The 15,211-nt window shown below is 39.4% G+C and overlaps 1 protein-coding gene across 5 annotated transcripts in view; it reads right to left on the bottom strand.

Annotated features, from left to right (window-relative positions):
- The window catches only part of MICU2 (mitochondrial calcium uptake 2), a 151,298-nt gene that overhangs the window by 4,777 nt on the left and 131,310 nt on the right, over nucleotides 1-15,211 (bottom strand). For 4 of the 5 annotated variants that reach the window (XM_030042316.2, XM_041118414.1, XM_041118413.1 and 1 more), the window contains 4 exons: nucleotides 13,592-13,689; nucleotides 4,375-4,546; nucleotides 3,986-4,094; nucleotides 79-236 (listed from right to left, as the gene is read on the bottom strand). In XM_030042316.2, coding sequence (XP_029898176.1) covers nucleotides 79-236; nucleotides 3,986-4,094; nucleotides 4,375-4,546; nucleotides 13,592-13,689 — 537 coding nt within the window. The remainder of the gene's footprint in view (nucleotides 1-78; nucleotides 237-3,985; nucleotides 4,095-4,374; nucleotides 4,547-13,591; nucleotides 13,690-15,211) is intronic. The other variant, XM_041118415.1, reaches the window with a different exon arrangement.

Below are 15,211 nucleotides of genomic sequence, written 5' to 3'. Positions count from 1 at the left end.
TTGTGTTTCTACAAGCGTTAACAAGATAGTTGTAGCATTCATCTGTGGTATTTAAAAACAATGATGTCAGCTTGTTACCCTCAAACCTCGATGAATTCGGTTCCTCAGGACTCCAAGAAACTCGCCGTGACTCAGGCAGTCATCTCCATCTAGATCAAAAATCTTGAAGATGGTATCCAAAACATTATCTGAGAGCTCCTGTCCTGTTGCCACCTTCACTGCTCTCTTGAACTCAGCTAGTAAAGACATAATATTACATCACAGGTGACTGTAAACTTGTAAAGAAATTGGAAAGCACATAAATAGCAGGATTCTGTACAATTTACAGTGTCTCATGGGTATCCTAACTGGAGAATTTGGAATGTGTGAACTAGTAAACTATTAGGAGGCCTCAGTTCATGTGCTCTTGAGCTTGCTTCATCTTCCATAACGCTACCTTTCTTAATTGTATCATAAATTTTTGAAATGCACTACTTCTCAAGCAACAGCAAGAGTGACAATTTTTGCTAGAAATAGCTGCATGCTGAAAACTTACGTACTTTCGGCTGATACCTGTGCATATGGATGATAAGTGTTTGCATTGCTATGGTCTCATAAAAAAATACTACCATTTTATCTTGAATCAGTTTCATGCCAATTCATTCTGCAAGAAAACTCTTTTCCTCAGAGCACAGTGTTTTATGATATGCTCCACCTCAACCAACAATCCCCTCAGCAACTCTGTAGAAACACAGACCATCAAATACTCAATGCACTGTTTACAGCACATGGCTTTATATACCCGTAGTTCTGTTTTTTAAAGTAGGCTACCTTGTCTTAAATAATGATTGAAGAGTTTATGAGGATTTATGGCAGAAAAAGCTGTCATACCTCTCTGGATATCTACTTTCCTCTTCAGCTTTTTGGCCTTCTCTCTTCACACTACCATGTGCACTACACTAATACCTACGTATCCCCACTTTTGGTCTTATGGTGTAAAGAATTTGGAGTTTTGACTCAAGGAAGATGAGGAAATGTGGGGGGGGGATAGTAAGAGTGAAATGATTATTGTTTATTATAGCAAGCACAATCACAACACATGAATTGGATGCATTTTTTAAGGCATCATGGAAGTGTGAATTTCAAGGAGGGACTGGAGGTTATTAAAGTACAGCAGTATTGTAGATTATTACAGCAAGTTGTCCAACTAAGCCATAAATATAGTAATAACATGGTTCTGCTTTCATAAACAAGTGCTGTTTATAAATATCGCTATAAATATTAGTTCTGAAGCTTACTAGAGGAAAGAGCACTGCTGATTTAGCTCTCATCTTTGCCTCTTTGAACAATTCCTGTATAAATGCAGTTGATTACAGTTGGTTTAAATACACTTAAGTTGAAAATCCTTCTGTAAAAGGATATACCACAATTTGAAACGGACATGAAATATTGGATGCTTATAGTAGAGTCTTAATTTTGTCTTTAAAAACATGTTAACTGTTTCAGCTCTTGAAGCTGAATATAAATCCAGAAATGGCACTGCACTTTTTTGAACAGAAGAAAAGGAGAAAGATCTTCTAAAATGGTGAAGCATAATAATCTTCAAACCAAGAAGGGTCACCTTATCAGAGAGAAAAGATGAGCTGCTAACTTAAAAGAAAAAAAAGTCTAGAATAAAAGGAAGGACTAAAGGACTGTCTTATTTTTAGATAAATATTCATATGTGTGTGAATACACACATGTACACACATGCAAACAGCAAGACAAAGAACTTAGTGAGATTCAGGAAAGGATTAGACATGTATACATGTAATATCCGTGAGTTACCTCAGGAGCTGACTGGTTTTGATCACAGTATGGTTCAGTGCATAAACAAAGTCACAACTGCCTGTTGGTTAGGAATGAGGTTTTACAAGGAAACATTACCAGAGTCAACACCAACTGCAGGCCTCATCATCCTTTGGCATTTAAAAATGGGATACTAAATAGAAAAGCGAACTAAACTCTCGTATCTCACTTAGGACTATATTTTCACCATTAATTCATCCTCTTTGCTCTCCACTCTTTGTACACCTTGTGCAAATAAAATCTGTCTCCCCCACAGAAGATAGATGTTGTCAAACCAGGCAGAGGAGGGCCACAAACACAGCTGGGAACTGGAGCACAGGGGGAAGAAGGGACGCCGAGGGAGCTGGGGAGAACAGAAGCGTCAGGGGGGATCTTGCTGCAGCCTCCAACTGCCTAAAAGGGGTTACAGAGAAGAGAGTGCCGTATTTTTCTCAAAGGTGCGTGGAGGTAAGACACAGTCATTGTAAGTTGCATCAAGGGTTCGACACAGAAGAGAAAAATCTTCGCAATGAGCGTGGTTAAGTACTAGAACAGCCGCTCGGAGAGGCTGTGGAAACCAAACTCTTCCTGAAGGCTGGACTAACTAGTGACAAAAGTCACAAGTTGTAAACCTCCCCAGTTTTGGCCTTCTTTGGTTCAAACCCCATCCAAACACTTCTTTCTCAAGAATACTGAATTATCTTCCTGTCCTCTCACATCTCTCTCACCTTTTTCACATGAGCCCATCAAATATTTATTTCAATGAATGTTAATGTCTCATCAAATTTCCTTAGGAACTTTTTATGCTGCTCTTTTCAAATAACTTATGAGATCTGTCCTTCAAGTATAACAAACAAGTAACAACCTCAGGATTATAACAAAAAGCATTTGTATGTCCATGAAACTTTCGTTGCATTGCACCTATTTCTACTATACGGGAAGGAAGCAACTTCCCTCCTCCAAATCTTTATTTTAAAAACCACTTTACTACATTGTTTGTTTTTCATAGCCATGATTGCATAACACTATATAAGCACATGAAGAAGGCAGTATGGAGGAATAAATAAAACACAGCAAGATCCTACAGACCCTGCAAAAGAAGAGATTTCTATTGTTTAATTTCCTCAGAAAACTAGTTTCACTATGAGGAAAAAGCTTTGTTATCATGAACTGCTACTAAAGCATGTACTGTTTCAATAAATCCTTCCTAATCTAGAATTTAGATTGGACTGAGAACAGCCCTGCCGAGAAGGACTTGGGGTACTGGTGGATGAAAAGCTGCACATGACCCAGCAATGTGCACTTGCAGCCCAGAAAGCCAACCGTGTCCTGGGCTGCATCAAAAGCAGAGCGGCCAGCAGGTTGAGGGAGGGGATTCTGCCCCTCTATTCTGCTCTGGTGAGACCCCACCTGCAGTACTGCGTCCAGCTCTGGGGTCCTCAGTACAGGAAAGACACGGACCTGTTGGAGTGAGTCCAGAGGAGGGCCACGAAAATGATCAGAGGGATGGAACACCTCTCCTATGAAGAAAGGCTGAGAGAGTTGGGGTTGTTCAGCCTGGAGAAGAGAAGGCTCCGGGGAGACCTTATTGCAGCCTTTCAGTACTTAAAGGGGGCTTATAAGGAAGATGGAGAGCAACTTTTTACCAAGGACTGTAGTGACAGGACAAGGTGAAATGGTTTCAAACTGAAAGACGGTAGATTTAGACTGGACGTAAGGAAGAAACTTTTTACAATGAGGGTGGTGGGACACTGGAACAGGTTGCCCAGAGAAGTTGTGGATGCCCCATCCCTGGAAGAATTCAAGGCCATCTTGGATGGGGCTTTGAGCAACTTGACCCAGTGACAGATGACCCTGCCCATGGCAGAGGGGTTGGACTAGATGATCTTTAAATGTCCCTTCCAACCCAAACCATTCTATGATTCTATGGTTTAGTTTGCTGTGAACTGTCCAGCATATGACAGCACATTAGAACTTACAAATCAAAACATTTTGGGGAGTTTGTATTATTATTTTTTCATGAAGTAGAATTCATTCAGAATAAAGAGCAGTATACTATTTTTGGACTTCACAACGCTACTTTGGGATACTTTGGGATAACTTGTTTACGTTAATTCCATAACAAAAATGCTTTTTTTCTTTTTAAAAAAAATACATACGAAAGGTATACAGCACTTACCCCGTTTAACAGGACGATTGGCTACAGTAAACATCTGCATGGCAATAGAAAAATCTTCCAGGTTATTTGTAAACTTGCAAAAAGTCTTGAATTCCTCCAAACTGATATTCTAGAGTATCACAGAAGTCAGATGATATACAATGAATAATACATTCAAACCCCAGTAAATCTATTTCATTAAATCTGGTGGGACCTAGTGTTTAGGTGTGATTGCCTACTGATCGCCAATATTTGTATTTCTCATTGGCAAATTATGATTGTTATTTGCGTAAAATTCAAGGGCTGCAATAATTCACCTGGAAACTAGTTACATTATTAGATACTCATATGCAAATGAAAACCTGTACGTAAAACGAGGAAGCAAAACAAAGCATGCTTTATGTACTAACCTCTCCTGCCTCAATTCTGTCTTTCACGTTCTGCCAGTAAATTTCATTGTTTTCCTCATCAGTGAAGTACAGTAACCATTCTGCAAAGTCTTCTTTTCTCATGACGTTCAAACCCTTTGAAAACTTTATGAATTCCATTTCTTGGACTTCTGTTTGCAGATTTTCCATGAATCTAAGTGTAAACAGATATTATCCAACAGTTGATACTTGCATCACTGTGTCACTACTACTAAATGCAGTAGACACTAACTCTTAATCACAGATACTATCGACATCATTGTTTAAAATGTCACTGGTTTAATTTTACCTGTGCGTGCAGATGTTTCCATGGCTGCATTTCAATAATGACACCAGTAGGGTGCTCTCTAAGTCTGCATAGATGGCTGCTGCTTTGCTATTTTACAGATACACTTGGCATCTAGTTTTTACTAATGTTTAAAAATGTGCAGATAGTGAGATAAAATAATTGGTAAGGCAGTATTATAATGAATGAATGAAAAAGGACGTGGTAACTAAAGGCTTGATACATGATTTATGAAATTTCATATTAATAAGAGAGGAATGACAAGGTTGGAAAGTGCCTAGAAAGATGAGGCCCTAATAACCACAAAAGTGAAAGGAAAGAGGAAACTTGAAATCATAATTTCAAGAAAAGATGACTAAAAGCCCCAAAGATTGTAACTGCAAAGAGAAGTTCGGCAAGTCAGTTCTGTGCTCACTAGAGGATGGATTAGAGAGGATTACCATTGACATGTACAGGGTTCAGAAAAGCATAGAAAATGATGTTGCAGGTGTTTGGGAAGGTGAGAAGACAGCTGTCTGAAAAAAGGAAGGGGTGACTATCAAGGTTTTTAGGAGACACCCATTCTTTTAGGAAGAAAAGAAAAAAAAGTAGCACGAGAAGCAAGTAACAACCTGCAAGCACAGAGCTAGAACTGTAAGGAGAGTTGTAGCTTTGAGTTTCCACAGTTTGGTCTGCGTGGCCATTATAATTTCTTCTGGCTAGTATTAATTTTGAGAAAGTAAAAGACAATACTGTGTGATCCATTTGGTAATTTCCACTTCAGAAATGGAGTAATCCAAAAACAAGTGATAATTTTTAAATATAAATAAAGGCTGAAACCACAGTGATGCTTGCCAGAATCCCTTTAGTACTTTGAAAGAACCCTGCTTTATTGAGTTGCAAAAATTATTGACAGGAGAGAATCAAATACTCCTATACTGGGACAAAGCAATTAGTTGGAGAAGAGGACAGCTAAGGGTCTATGTAGCAACTATCAGTAGAGGCTCATTTGCTCATCAGTGTTTGCACGGCCACACTGGGTTTGAATTCTTTCCCTTGAAATTACGGCATTTTAGTCCACACAGCTATCTTTAGTTCTTTAATGAGATCACTTGGACAATTAGTGGCTCGAAGCTCTGTGAAATCTATAAGGGGTTAGCTGAAGACTGCTGTTGCAGCAGAAAGTCCCTCTCGTATTTTTCCCTCTAATAATTAGAGCTGCACATGCAAATAAAGGGCCAACAAATGCTTCACGGCTCAGGACATGCAGGTAAATGAAAGGCTGACAGTGGAGGTGGTTTTAAGTTTCAGGCTAGAGTTTTATTAGGGTAATACTGAGGAGGGGCAGGATATGCTCTCGCATTTTATATGGGCATTTTTCTAGTCCAGTGAAGGGGGTTACAAGTCTTCCACAGTACAGTCGAACACCGCGGTATATTCCTCCACCGTCCACCTCAAGACCCGGCTCGCTTTCGGGTCCCCAACTCTCCCTCGCACACGGGGATGAAACGCCAAAGGGTCTGTTTGTGCCACCAGCGCGAAGGGGAGGCCCCTTGCCTTACGGACCAGCGAGAGCTTACTTGCACGGCTTGCAAACCACTCTCCAGTGTTCAGACGCAGCTCCTGTCCTTCTCCCTGGGGAGGCGACTGCCGCCGCTGGCCAGCCCGGCGGTCAGCGTGTGCCGGGCAGACCGGCCAGCGTGGGCCGGCAGAACCAGTCCTGCCGAACCGCCCGCTGGAGTCTCCCCGGATCCCGGGAAGGGAGGTCGAGCTGCGGGGGGAGCGGGCGGCACGGACCAGGCGTGTGGAGCAGGCACGGAGTCACGTGGCCGCTTTCGGGAGCGGTCGTCAAAGGCAAGGAGTAGGTGGGAACTGGGATGTGTGGCTTGTGCTTGGCTGGAAGGCACAGCAGAGACCATGCGCGACAGTAACTGCGTCTTTGACTGTCGTTTCCAACCCATGTAACACCTGGTCTGGGGGAGGAGAAGCTGCTGAAAATGAGGTCCCTTACAGAAATATGCCTAAAACGTGGATGTAGGGAAACAAGACACCATGTGTTTTATTTTCTTGGCTTTTAATCTATGAAAGGTGGACACATTTCGCAACAGATTTTAGGTCTGTTATTGAAAGTTTGAGTTATTTATTTTGGGGAGCTAACTCTCAGTCATTTGCTTTACTGGTCAGTCGCCACAGGTGATGACAAACTACATATTCTTCCATCTTTTCTAAATACTGCATTTCCTTAGGGAGAAAATCCTGCCCTCTAGCCATACCCAATAAAGGCAGGACAGCTAAAAGACCAAGCATCTCTACATGCTGAGGAAGGAGCGGGTGGCCCACCTAGCCACACACATCAGCCAGCTGAAAGGTGCAGCAAAGCCAAAGAGGAAAGCGAAGGGTTTGGCTGTGGCATTTCTGATGTGTTCTTGCTTCTGCACCCTCTTCTAGTCACACAGCAAACGAAGCGTTCTATTTCTCCAGCCCCACTGTGGGTTTTCCACTGCTTTTTCTGAGGCCTGGGTTCTTGCCCTCTCCAGTTGCTTTGGGGCAATGACACCGCACCCTCCCTGTGGCAACAAGAGCCGTGCGTCTTGCTGCACTACGCAGATTAGGGAGGGGAGTGGGAATTACTTATTTAGGTACAAAAAAATTAATGGATATTTCATTTCAACCTGTAGGCTTGCTCCTGGCAAGCCAGAGTGAGAAGATTTCCTGCCATACCAAATGCTACTTTTGGAGCAGCAGCTGAAATGTGCAATTTAAAACTTATATGATAGCCTCCCATATTACAAAAATTAAAATACTATGAATCATCACATCAGCATTCTAGGTCACTCTTATTCCCAGATGTGAGAGTTAAAAATCCTAATGAGGTTTTTTTTTAAGTGAAAGTTATTAGAAGTTATTAAAAATAACTTTCTGGTTAGGAAGTAAAACTTGATACTTAAATGCCAAGACATCACTAGGGATACTTGCTTTCGTATCTTCTGGATCACTGTGCGATGAGTTTCAGCTGGAAATTCCTTAAAAATTTATCCAGATCTTAGGAAAAATAAGCATAGGAATGAAATTCCTGCTCTCCCAAAGTCAGTGGGAGTTTGGCCAGGGACTTAGAAAGGAGTCAGAAATCAATGACGGGAAGAGAATTCTGATTGTAGATGTGCTCTACAATTCAAAAATAATTACACTGGGAATACTCTTATGCTGTAGTAGCTTGAAAATAAAAGCAAGCCCTAAGTTTCCAAGTAACAAAAAGGAAAGGTAAATCATAAATTTATAAGACAGGGAAAAGGCTGGGAACAGACAGTGCTTTCTTTAAGATGGCCTGTTTTATCCACGCTCTCTAAAACACCCACATTGAAGGCCAATGGCCAAATTCGTTATCGTGTTACAACAGCATCCAGAAACCTTATCAGGATTTATCCCTCATTTTGTAATGTGCTCTACTATAGAAAGAGGGAGTCTCTCTAGACTTTTTGGCAACTCAGCTTTAATAGAAGTGAAAATGTAATAAAAGTGGTGAGACCTCAGGAATGCAGCTATTGCCCCTCCAACCTGAGATGTTGCAATGAAGTGCTAGCGTTCTATTACTTATGGTACATAACGTAATAGAATGAAACACAAAAGGAAAGGTTAGGGCTAGTTTTCCTTCCTATAACTCTTGACCTGAACTGAAAGTCTCTGCAGAGCTTTAACACTCTAATACAGAACCGTCCAGTTCTTGTTGCACTGATTTATAGGAAGGAAACTTAACAACAAAGATAGTGGTGAATATATCACCCTGCCATTTGTACTTTGCTCCGGCTCCTCTTTGGACACTGAAGTCCTTTTGAAGACTTGATGACCCTCTTTGCACAAAAGACTGCTGCAAACCAGCTGCAAGGTTGCCTTTTTGCAATCTGACTTTCAAAACAGAATATAGAAAATTTAATAAAGGCTTGACCATTAACCTTTAGAGAACATTTAGGTCTATGCTTGTAAATTCAGTTTTGCAAGCGGTAAGACAGTTAATCAATCTCCCCATTTTCAGAATTACAGGCAAAACCCTCTTTGACTTACTGTCCTCAACATTTCTAAACCAAACAAAACAGAACTACTCACTTTCATTTATAAGCATTCTGTAGAAACTAATCAAGCTATTCCTTTGCTAAGTATCTAGGAAAGGAAGAAACAGTGATTCTTCTCAACATCATTTCTAAGTATTTGGGAAATATTCAGATTCAGTTATGATAGGAATATACAATCACAAAGCCAGATTTTGTTCCCATCTCCACTTCCTCACTCTCTGATCCTGGTTGCACAAGATGTAATCTCTATGCATATTAGGGCTCTATATACATATACACACACATAGATACAAGTGTAGGTACAGGGACAAATGAGGCGGCAACCATATTCTATTTCTGCAAAGCACTTCCAAATCCCTAGATGAAAATCACTGAAAATGTACAAGCTATCATCACAGCAAAAGCCCTGCTGGCTGACGGTGCTACCTGGAAGAGATTCTGCATCCAGGCATTGGCACAAACACAGAACAGCACCAGACAAATGTCAGCACTAGCAGTGTGGTTCAGCCCAGACCGTTCTGGTTTCTTAAATGAAAGGTTTCAGATGAAACGTACCATGGAATTCAAAATACTGAAGGAAAGAAACAGGACAGGTAGGGAAAAGGCATGTTTTGTGTATGGTTATACAATTTGTGACCTTTAAGCTAAAGCAGAAAATAAAAAAGAAACCGTGATTAAAGAATATTTCTGGTGCAAAATTCTATTAACTGCTGAGAAGTTTGGAAGCAACAAATCAGATAAGAAAATGCTCTAAACTGGATTTGAAAAGTTAATTTTCCTTATATGATTCAAAGATGCCAATTGTTTAACCATACCGGGAAGTACTTTTTTGTAAGCCTTCCCAGGAAAAACATACAACGATCAGAAAGTTTTTTGAATATTCTTTCCATACTCTCTGCACTTTTTTTTTTTTTTTTTTTCTTCAAGAAGATTGTGAGAGATTTAAGCTTGCTTGGGGACAGATTACAGAAAAAAATCATGGCAGTCATAAACTGTTTAGGGAGTGAATTACTGTCTCCTCTTTTATTTGGGATTAGACATACTTAAACAAGATCAGTAAGGGACTTTTCTCAGGGAAAAAAACCAGTGGCTGTCAAGAAGAAATATTTGCTATACGTAGAAAAAATAGTTTTCTACTCAGAATAAAAAATAGTACATAGAATACAGCTGGAAATTAAAGCGCAAGTGAAACATTTTTTGGAAGGAAAAGACCAAGAATTATGTATGTCTTAAGAAACAGAGGAAACGCATGCAAAAGAACAAAAAGTGTGGAATCCCAGAGAACTTCTGGCTGCATGTTTGAAATTTGACATTCCCCAAGATGAGTCCTGGTATTAGAAGATGGCGCTGTTGAGGTGTAAAACTGAGTGGTGGTCATCTGAAAGAGAAACTTGTTCAGCTCTTCTAAGAAAGTCTCACCTGGTTACAGCTTCTTGTATTAAATCTACCCTTCTTTATTACATGATTTTAGGCTTGCTGCATATTGTTTTATATTTTCTTAAACTGATACAGGAGTATAATGATTCCAGCTGCATCTGACTAGGAGGCAACACCTTTACCAGTGATGTACATAAACATACTCCAGAAAAATTTAGATTTCAATTTCCTAACTTTTGCCAGGGAAACAAGCTGTTGCTTTTGAAGTTGTGAATTATTGTTAATAATTATCATACTGTCCTTATGTTCAGGACAATACAACTGGCAAGAAACCATGTAGCAGTCTGGAGCTGAACATGTGTCCCTTGAGTCATACCTTAAGATCCCTGAAACCACCTTGTTACTATGGGAAAGACACAGGATGGTGTGCGTCCTGCACTGCTTCCACTACTTCTAAGCAGTCCCTGGAGAAGCTGCAGAACGAAGCGGGAGTCCCACCACCGCTGCTCAGCAGAGAATGAAAAGGAGCGGCTTTGGTTGCTGTTCTGACTATGTTCTGCAGGACAGTGAGAAAAGAGCATGACCGGTGTCACAAAATACCTATGAAAAGGTTACTTCTTTACTTCCAAGCTCCCAGAAGCCCAAGAAAGGTTGAAAAGTGATTTGATATTCTGTTTCATGGTCTCATTCTTTATGTCCAGTAAAAAACACCCTGAGGACTGTGCTTGTGTGTATTGCCTACCCGTGATTTCCCAAGAACCACGCACCAGCTGGGGACAGATGGAGCACAGCATGCTTAACTATTTTCCCTCCCTGTATCAGTGTGCCTCCTGTGTTCAGGGCAGTAGGAAGGGAGGCACAAGAGCTGGCTTGTATCAGCTTCACATTGCCCGGAAAGATGTAGACAGTTTCCATTTTTATGTGCCCTCTGAATGCAAAGAAAGGAGAACAGGGCAAATTAATTGCCCTGATATATTCACTGTGGCTGTCTGACTTGTTTTAAATGTTGGGACTGTGGCCTAAAAGGGTCGGACATCACTGGTGTACATGCAGATACAGATGGTTGCACACTTACAAAAGGATTTTTTAATGTTAGCCAAACTGAAAAGGAGGAAGCATGAAGAAAATATATGTAAGTAATGAGGTGAGAACACTAGTCTCAGCTTTCTGAATTCCCATGCAAGTACAGTGAAATTTCACAAAGAAAGCATTCCTGCCTTTTTTTTTTTTTTTTTGTTTCAAGGACTCTACAGCACAGCAATATCTGTGTATTTAACTAATGTGACAAGTTTTAGTGTGTCCTAATCAAACCTAATCACCCCTACTTTCTACTAGGTACTACACTGATCAATGGAAAAGCTTTCTAGGCAAGAAGTTGGAAAATGATAAAAGCATTTACCATCATTATTTTCTGCTTTTGACAATGATCTATGTCTGTACAGCTCATCAGTCATCTCTTGTAAAAACAGCATGGCACTTTGATCAAACAGCCAACAATAGCTTCCCGCGTAAGGTAAAATGTTATGAGAGGCCATCAGACAGAAATCACATTTTCTCTGAACAATAGGAACCCAGAAATGATGTGCTTGATTTACTTGCAAATAAAATCATGTGAAAGGTGATATCTTCACAGAGGTTAAAAAGACAGTGATCCTTTTATTCACCTTTCTGCGTGTTAAACAAACTTCACTGTCATGTTGCAACTGAGATGGAGTGTCTACACAGTGATAAAGAGGCACATTCCAGCTCTACGAAACATAACTGCCACTGTTGAAAAATTACCTGCATTAAACCTTACACTTATCCCACAAATTTTAAGAGCAAGATGTGGGAGTTTGATTTTGATTACAGGCCTCTATCTGTGTGGTAGGCAAAGGTCTTTAACCTATGCATTCTGAATGTACTAGGTACATAGTTTCATCAATGTCATGCCTCATTGGGTCAATGTAGGATTTTATCTAAAACCTGAGGCTTTTCAGTTTACACTGTATATGCAAACACAACCTTTTACTGGTGCTCTCTGCCTTTTGTTTCATTGAGAGGATCTATGGTATTTATAGAAAAGGTAGCTGGAGGCATCTTAAAACTTATTTTACTCACTTAGATTCCTATTGAGTCGAGGTCTTCGAAAGAGAAAGGTTGTTAATTTGAAGACTGGTGTGTATGCCAGAGCCAGTGGAGCCAAACACTTTTCAGTGTTAGAAAAATTGCCACTCTTCTATTCTGGCTTTCCCCAAGCCTCTATAGATTGCAACAACATTCATTTTTAGGAGGGCTGAGACAGATTCTCCGCTTCTGAACATAAATTGAAGTAAAACACGTTATCCTAATTTATTTTTGCAGTCTGCAAATGACTTATTATTTTTGTAGAAAAGGTAATACTGATGTAGGTAATCTTCTCTTGAAGTTGTGCTACCAGACGTGTGTCAAGATTCACACAGGTATTTAGGCAGTTAACTTCCACTTATCTCAAAGAAAGACTGTACGTTTGGATTCTGGGCCCAAATTCACATAGCAAGTTGTGTCTGGAGTTCATACTAACAGGAGAAATTGATCTCCCAAGTAACTGAGAGTTTTAACCACTTAAGTTGTGATGCTGTGTAGGTGGTGGTCAACATTACTGACTGAAATAAACATTGGAAGAAAGAATCTCATCCAACTAAAACACTAACAGCTGATACCTGGTTGGGTTTTCAAGTCAAAAGCAACCACAGCAGAACTTCATACTCTGTTGTAGACAAGGATCACACCATCTTTCTGACATGTATATGATGTACAAACTGAACGATTCCCTACACCAGTCCTAGAACTTTCTGTTAACTGCTGATTTTGCAAAGCTTACAGTGAAATAGGCGGGTATACAGCGCTACGTTTCCAGGAGTAATGGCCACTTGGTATTCCAGTGTAGTTTCAGTCTGACGTGGTGTTTACCATCTGGCTCAGTTCTCAGTTTTGACCTAAGTGCCATGAAGTATCCGCATAGTCCCATTGCAAAAGTAGTTCAAAGGGTAAAGGAAAAGGCACAGGTGAAGTTTCAACAGAAGCTGGAATTTAAAGCAAGCAGAGAAGTTTCCTGTAGCCTACCATGACAGCTGTAACGGGGAGGGGGGTATCTCAGCTCAGAAAAGCTTTTTTAATTGATTAGCAGTCGCTTTTTAGTGATTTGATCAAGAAAAATATTCATGAATCGTATTGTCTTAAGGTATGCCATCACACAGCTGCCAAGAATGGTAGTCTCAACCCTCACGGCCTCCAGGCCCTCTGCTGCTTTGGAGTTATCATGGTGGCCAACTCCTCCTGCAGACAGCAGACTCCAGGAGCTAAACTAGAAATTTAATCATGCAAAATCATAAACAATCTCCTGCTTCATTACCTGCTCAACTTTCTGAATCAGCTCAGTGTGAGGTCAGATTAATGCCAGTGTTGGTGCAAAGTAGAGGGGGTAGGAACAGGACTGGTCGCTGTTAGGCTTGCCTAGCTGAAAAAATACCTGAAAAACTCAGAATAGCGAAGTTTTTCCTTTCCTTCTTTTCCAAAGAAATGTACCAGCAACATGGTATTAACACCACAGCTTTCCAGTTCTACTCCCTATAAAACAAAAAATTCTATGATTAATTATTATGCATTGTATGATTATTAATATCTATTCACCACAAATCTAGAAATATTTATTTGAACTAGAATTTCACAACAGATACTTGCAATTTAATTACCGTTCCCAAAGCTATCACAGAGGATCTCAGAGCTGAATAATTATTCCACATCAACTAGTAACAGCGTATTATATGTTCTGCTTCTAAATATTCTGTATGAAAGATGAGTACAATTTACAACCACCTTCGGTGTATTTTATTATTAGAACTGAGAAGGTTGCTAGTTAAATCTTTAAAAACCTTTATGTGTAGATGAATAGAGGCTTTAAATAAAGTTACCATCTTTGTAAAAAAGTTTTTAGTCAGATATTTCTAATTTGTTACAGCCGTTTAAAAACATTCATGATAGTCTAAGAAACGAAACTAGAAAAAAACATTCACAGTGCTCTATCATAATGTGGTCTTACAAGGCTTCTCACAAATTTTCAATGTGAGTGACTTCTATATTTTTTTTTAAATCTGATGAAGAGATTTCTGCAGAAAAAAGCATGCACATTATTTCAACTCAACAGCATCTTTAACAAGCCTAAAACCACACATAATGCTGGATTTCTGTTCTATTCTTCTTTCAGCACTAGCATACTGGCATTTCTTTGAACGCAACAAAACACTAAGCAACATGAAGAGAGATTTTTTTTTTTTTTGTAAGTCCGGAGGGATTTCAACAAACTATTCTTATGACATCTAAATAGCCTCTGTGTCTTTTATCTGGTTGAAGAGTTAAGATGAAAGACAAGAGTCTATTCATAAGATTTAATACTAATGGTTATTTAGCTTTCAGCATCATCAGTAACAAGTCCCATTAGTCTACTGTGTGTTTCATGCTTACTGCATATGTGACACAGTTATTTTATAGTTAAAGAGATAACATTCCTCATTTCTACTGCAAGCTACAATTCACTAAATGCCAGTGATATGAGTTCTGTATGAGTGAACCTAGAAGAAAACTTTTCAAGCCATATGCAAACTGTACTTACTGAACTTCTATCATTTAACTGCAGGCAAAAAATATTTAAATACCCACAAGATCCATCCTTCTAAAGTTTAAACCCTTCAGATTACAGTGAAAACTGATGCATAAACATTGGTATATGCTATTTTGAAAGTTAAAAGTCAAACATTCATGTATGCCTTTTTGAAATTGGAAATTTTTGAATTTGAAATTCAAACCCCAAACTATTTATGTCAGAATGCAAAGTTTTCTAAGAAGAAACAGAGAAGAATCCACATATTTCTCACTGTAGCGTGATTCTAATCTGCTTTTTGTGGTTTTTGCTTACATGTTTAAAGGAGACTTGAAAAATGCAAGAAATAAATTTGCTGATGTAATTTTAAAAACTGAACTCATGATTATGCGATTTAATGCTTCCAATTTAATTCATATTAAAATCAGTGTTGTATTGAAAACAAACTGAAAAACAAGGTTTAAAATAACCTTTTAAAAACTAAGTCTGTAA

The sequence above is a fragment of the Aquila chrysaetos genome, chromosome 19 (assembly GCF_900496995.4).
Source record: "Aquila chrysaetos chrysaetos chromosome 19, bAquChr1.4, whole genome shotgun sequence".
NCBI lineage: Eukaryota > Metazoa > Chordata > Aves > Accipitriformes > Accipitridae > Aquila > Aquila chrysaetos.
The sequence above is the reverse complement of the archived record's forward strand: the minus strand, read 5'-3'. Positions and strand labels throughout refer to the sequence as shown.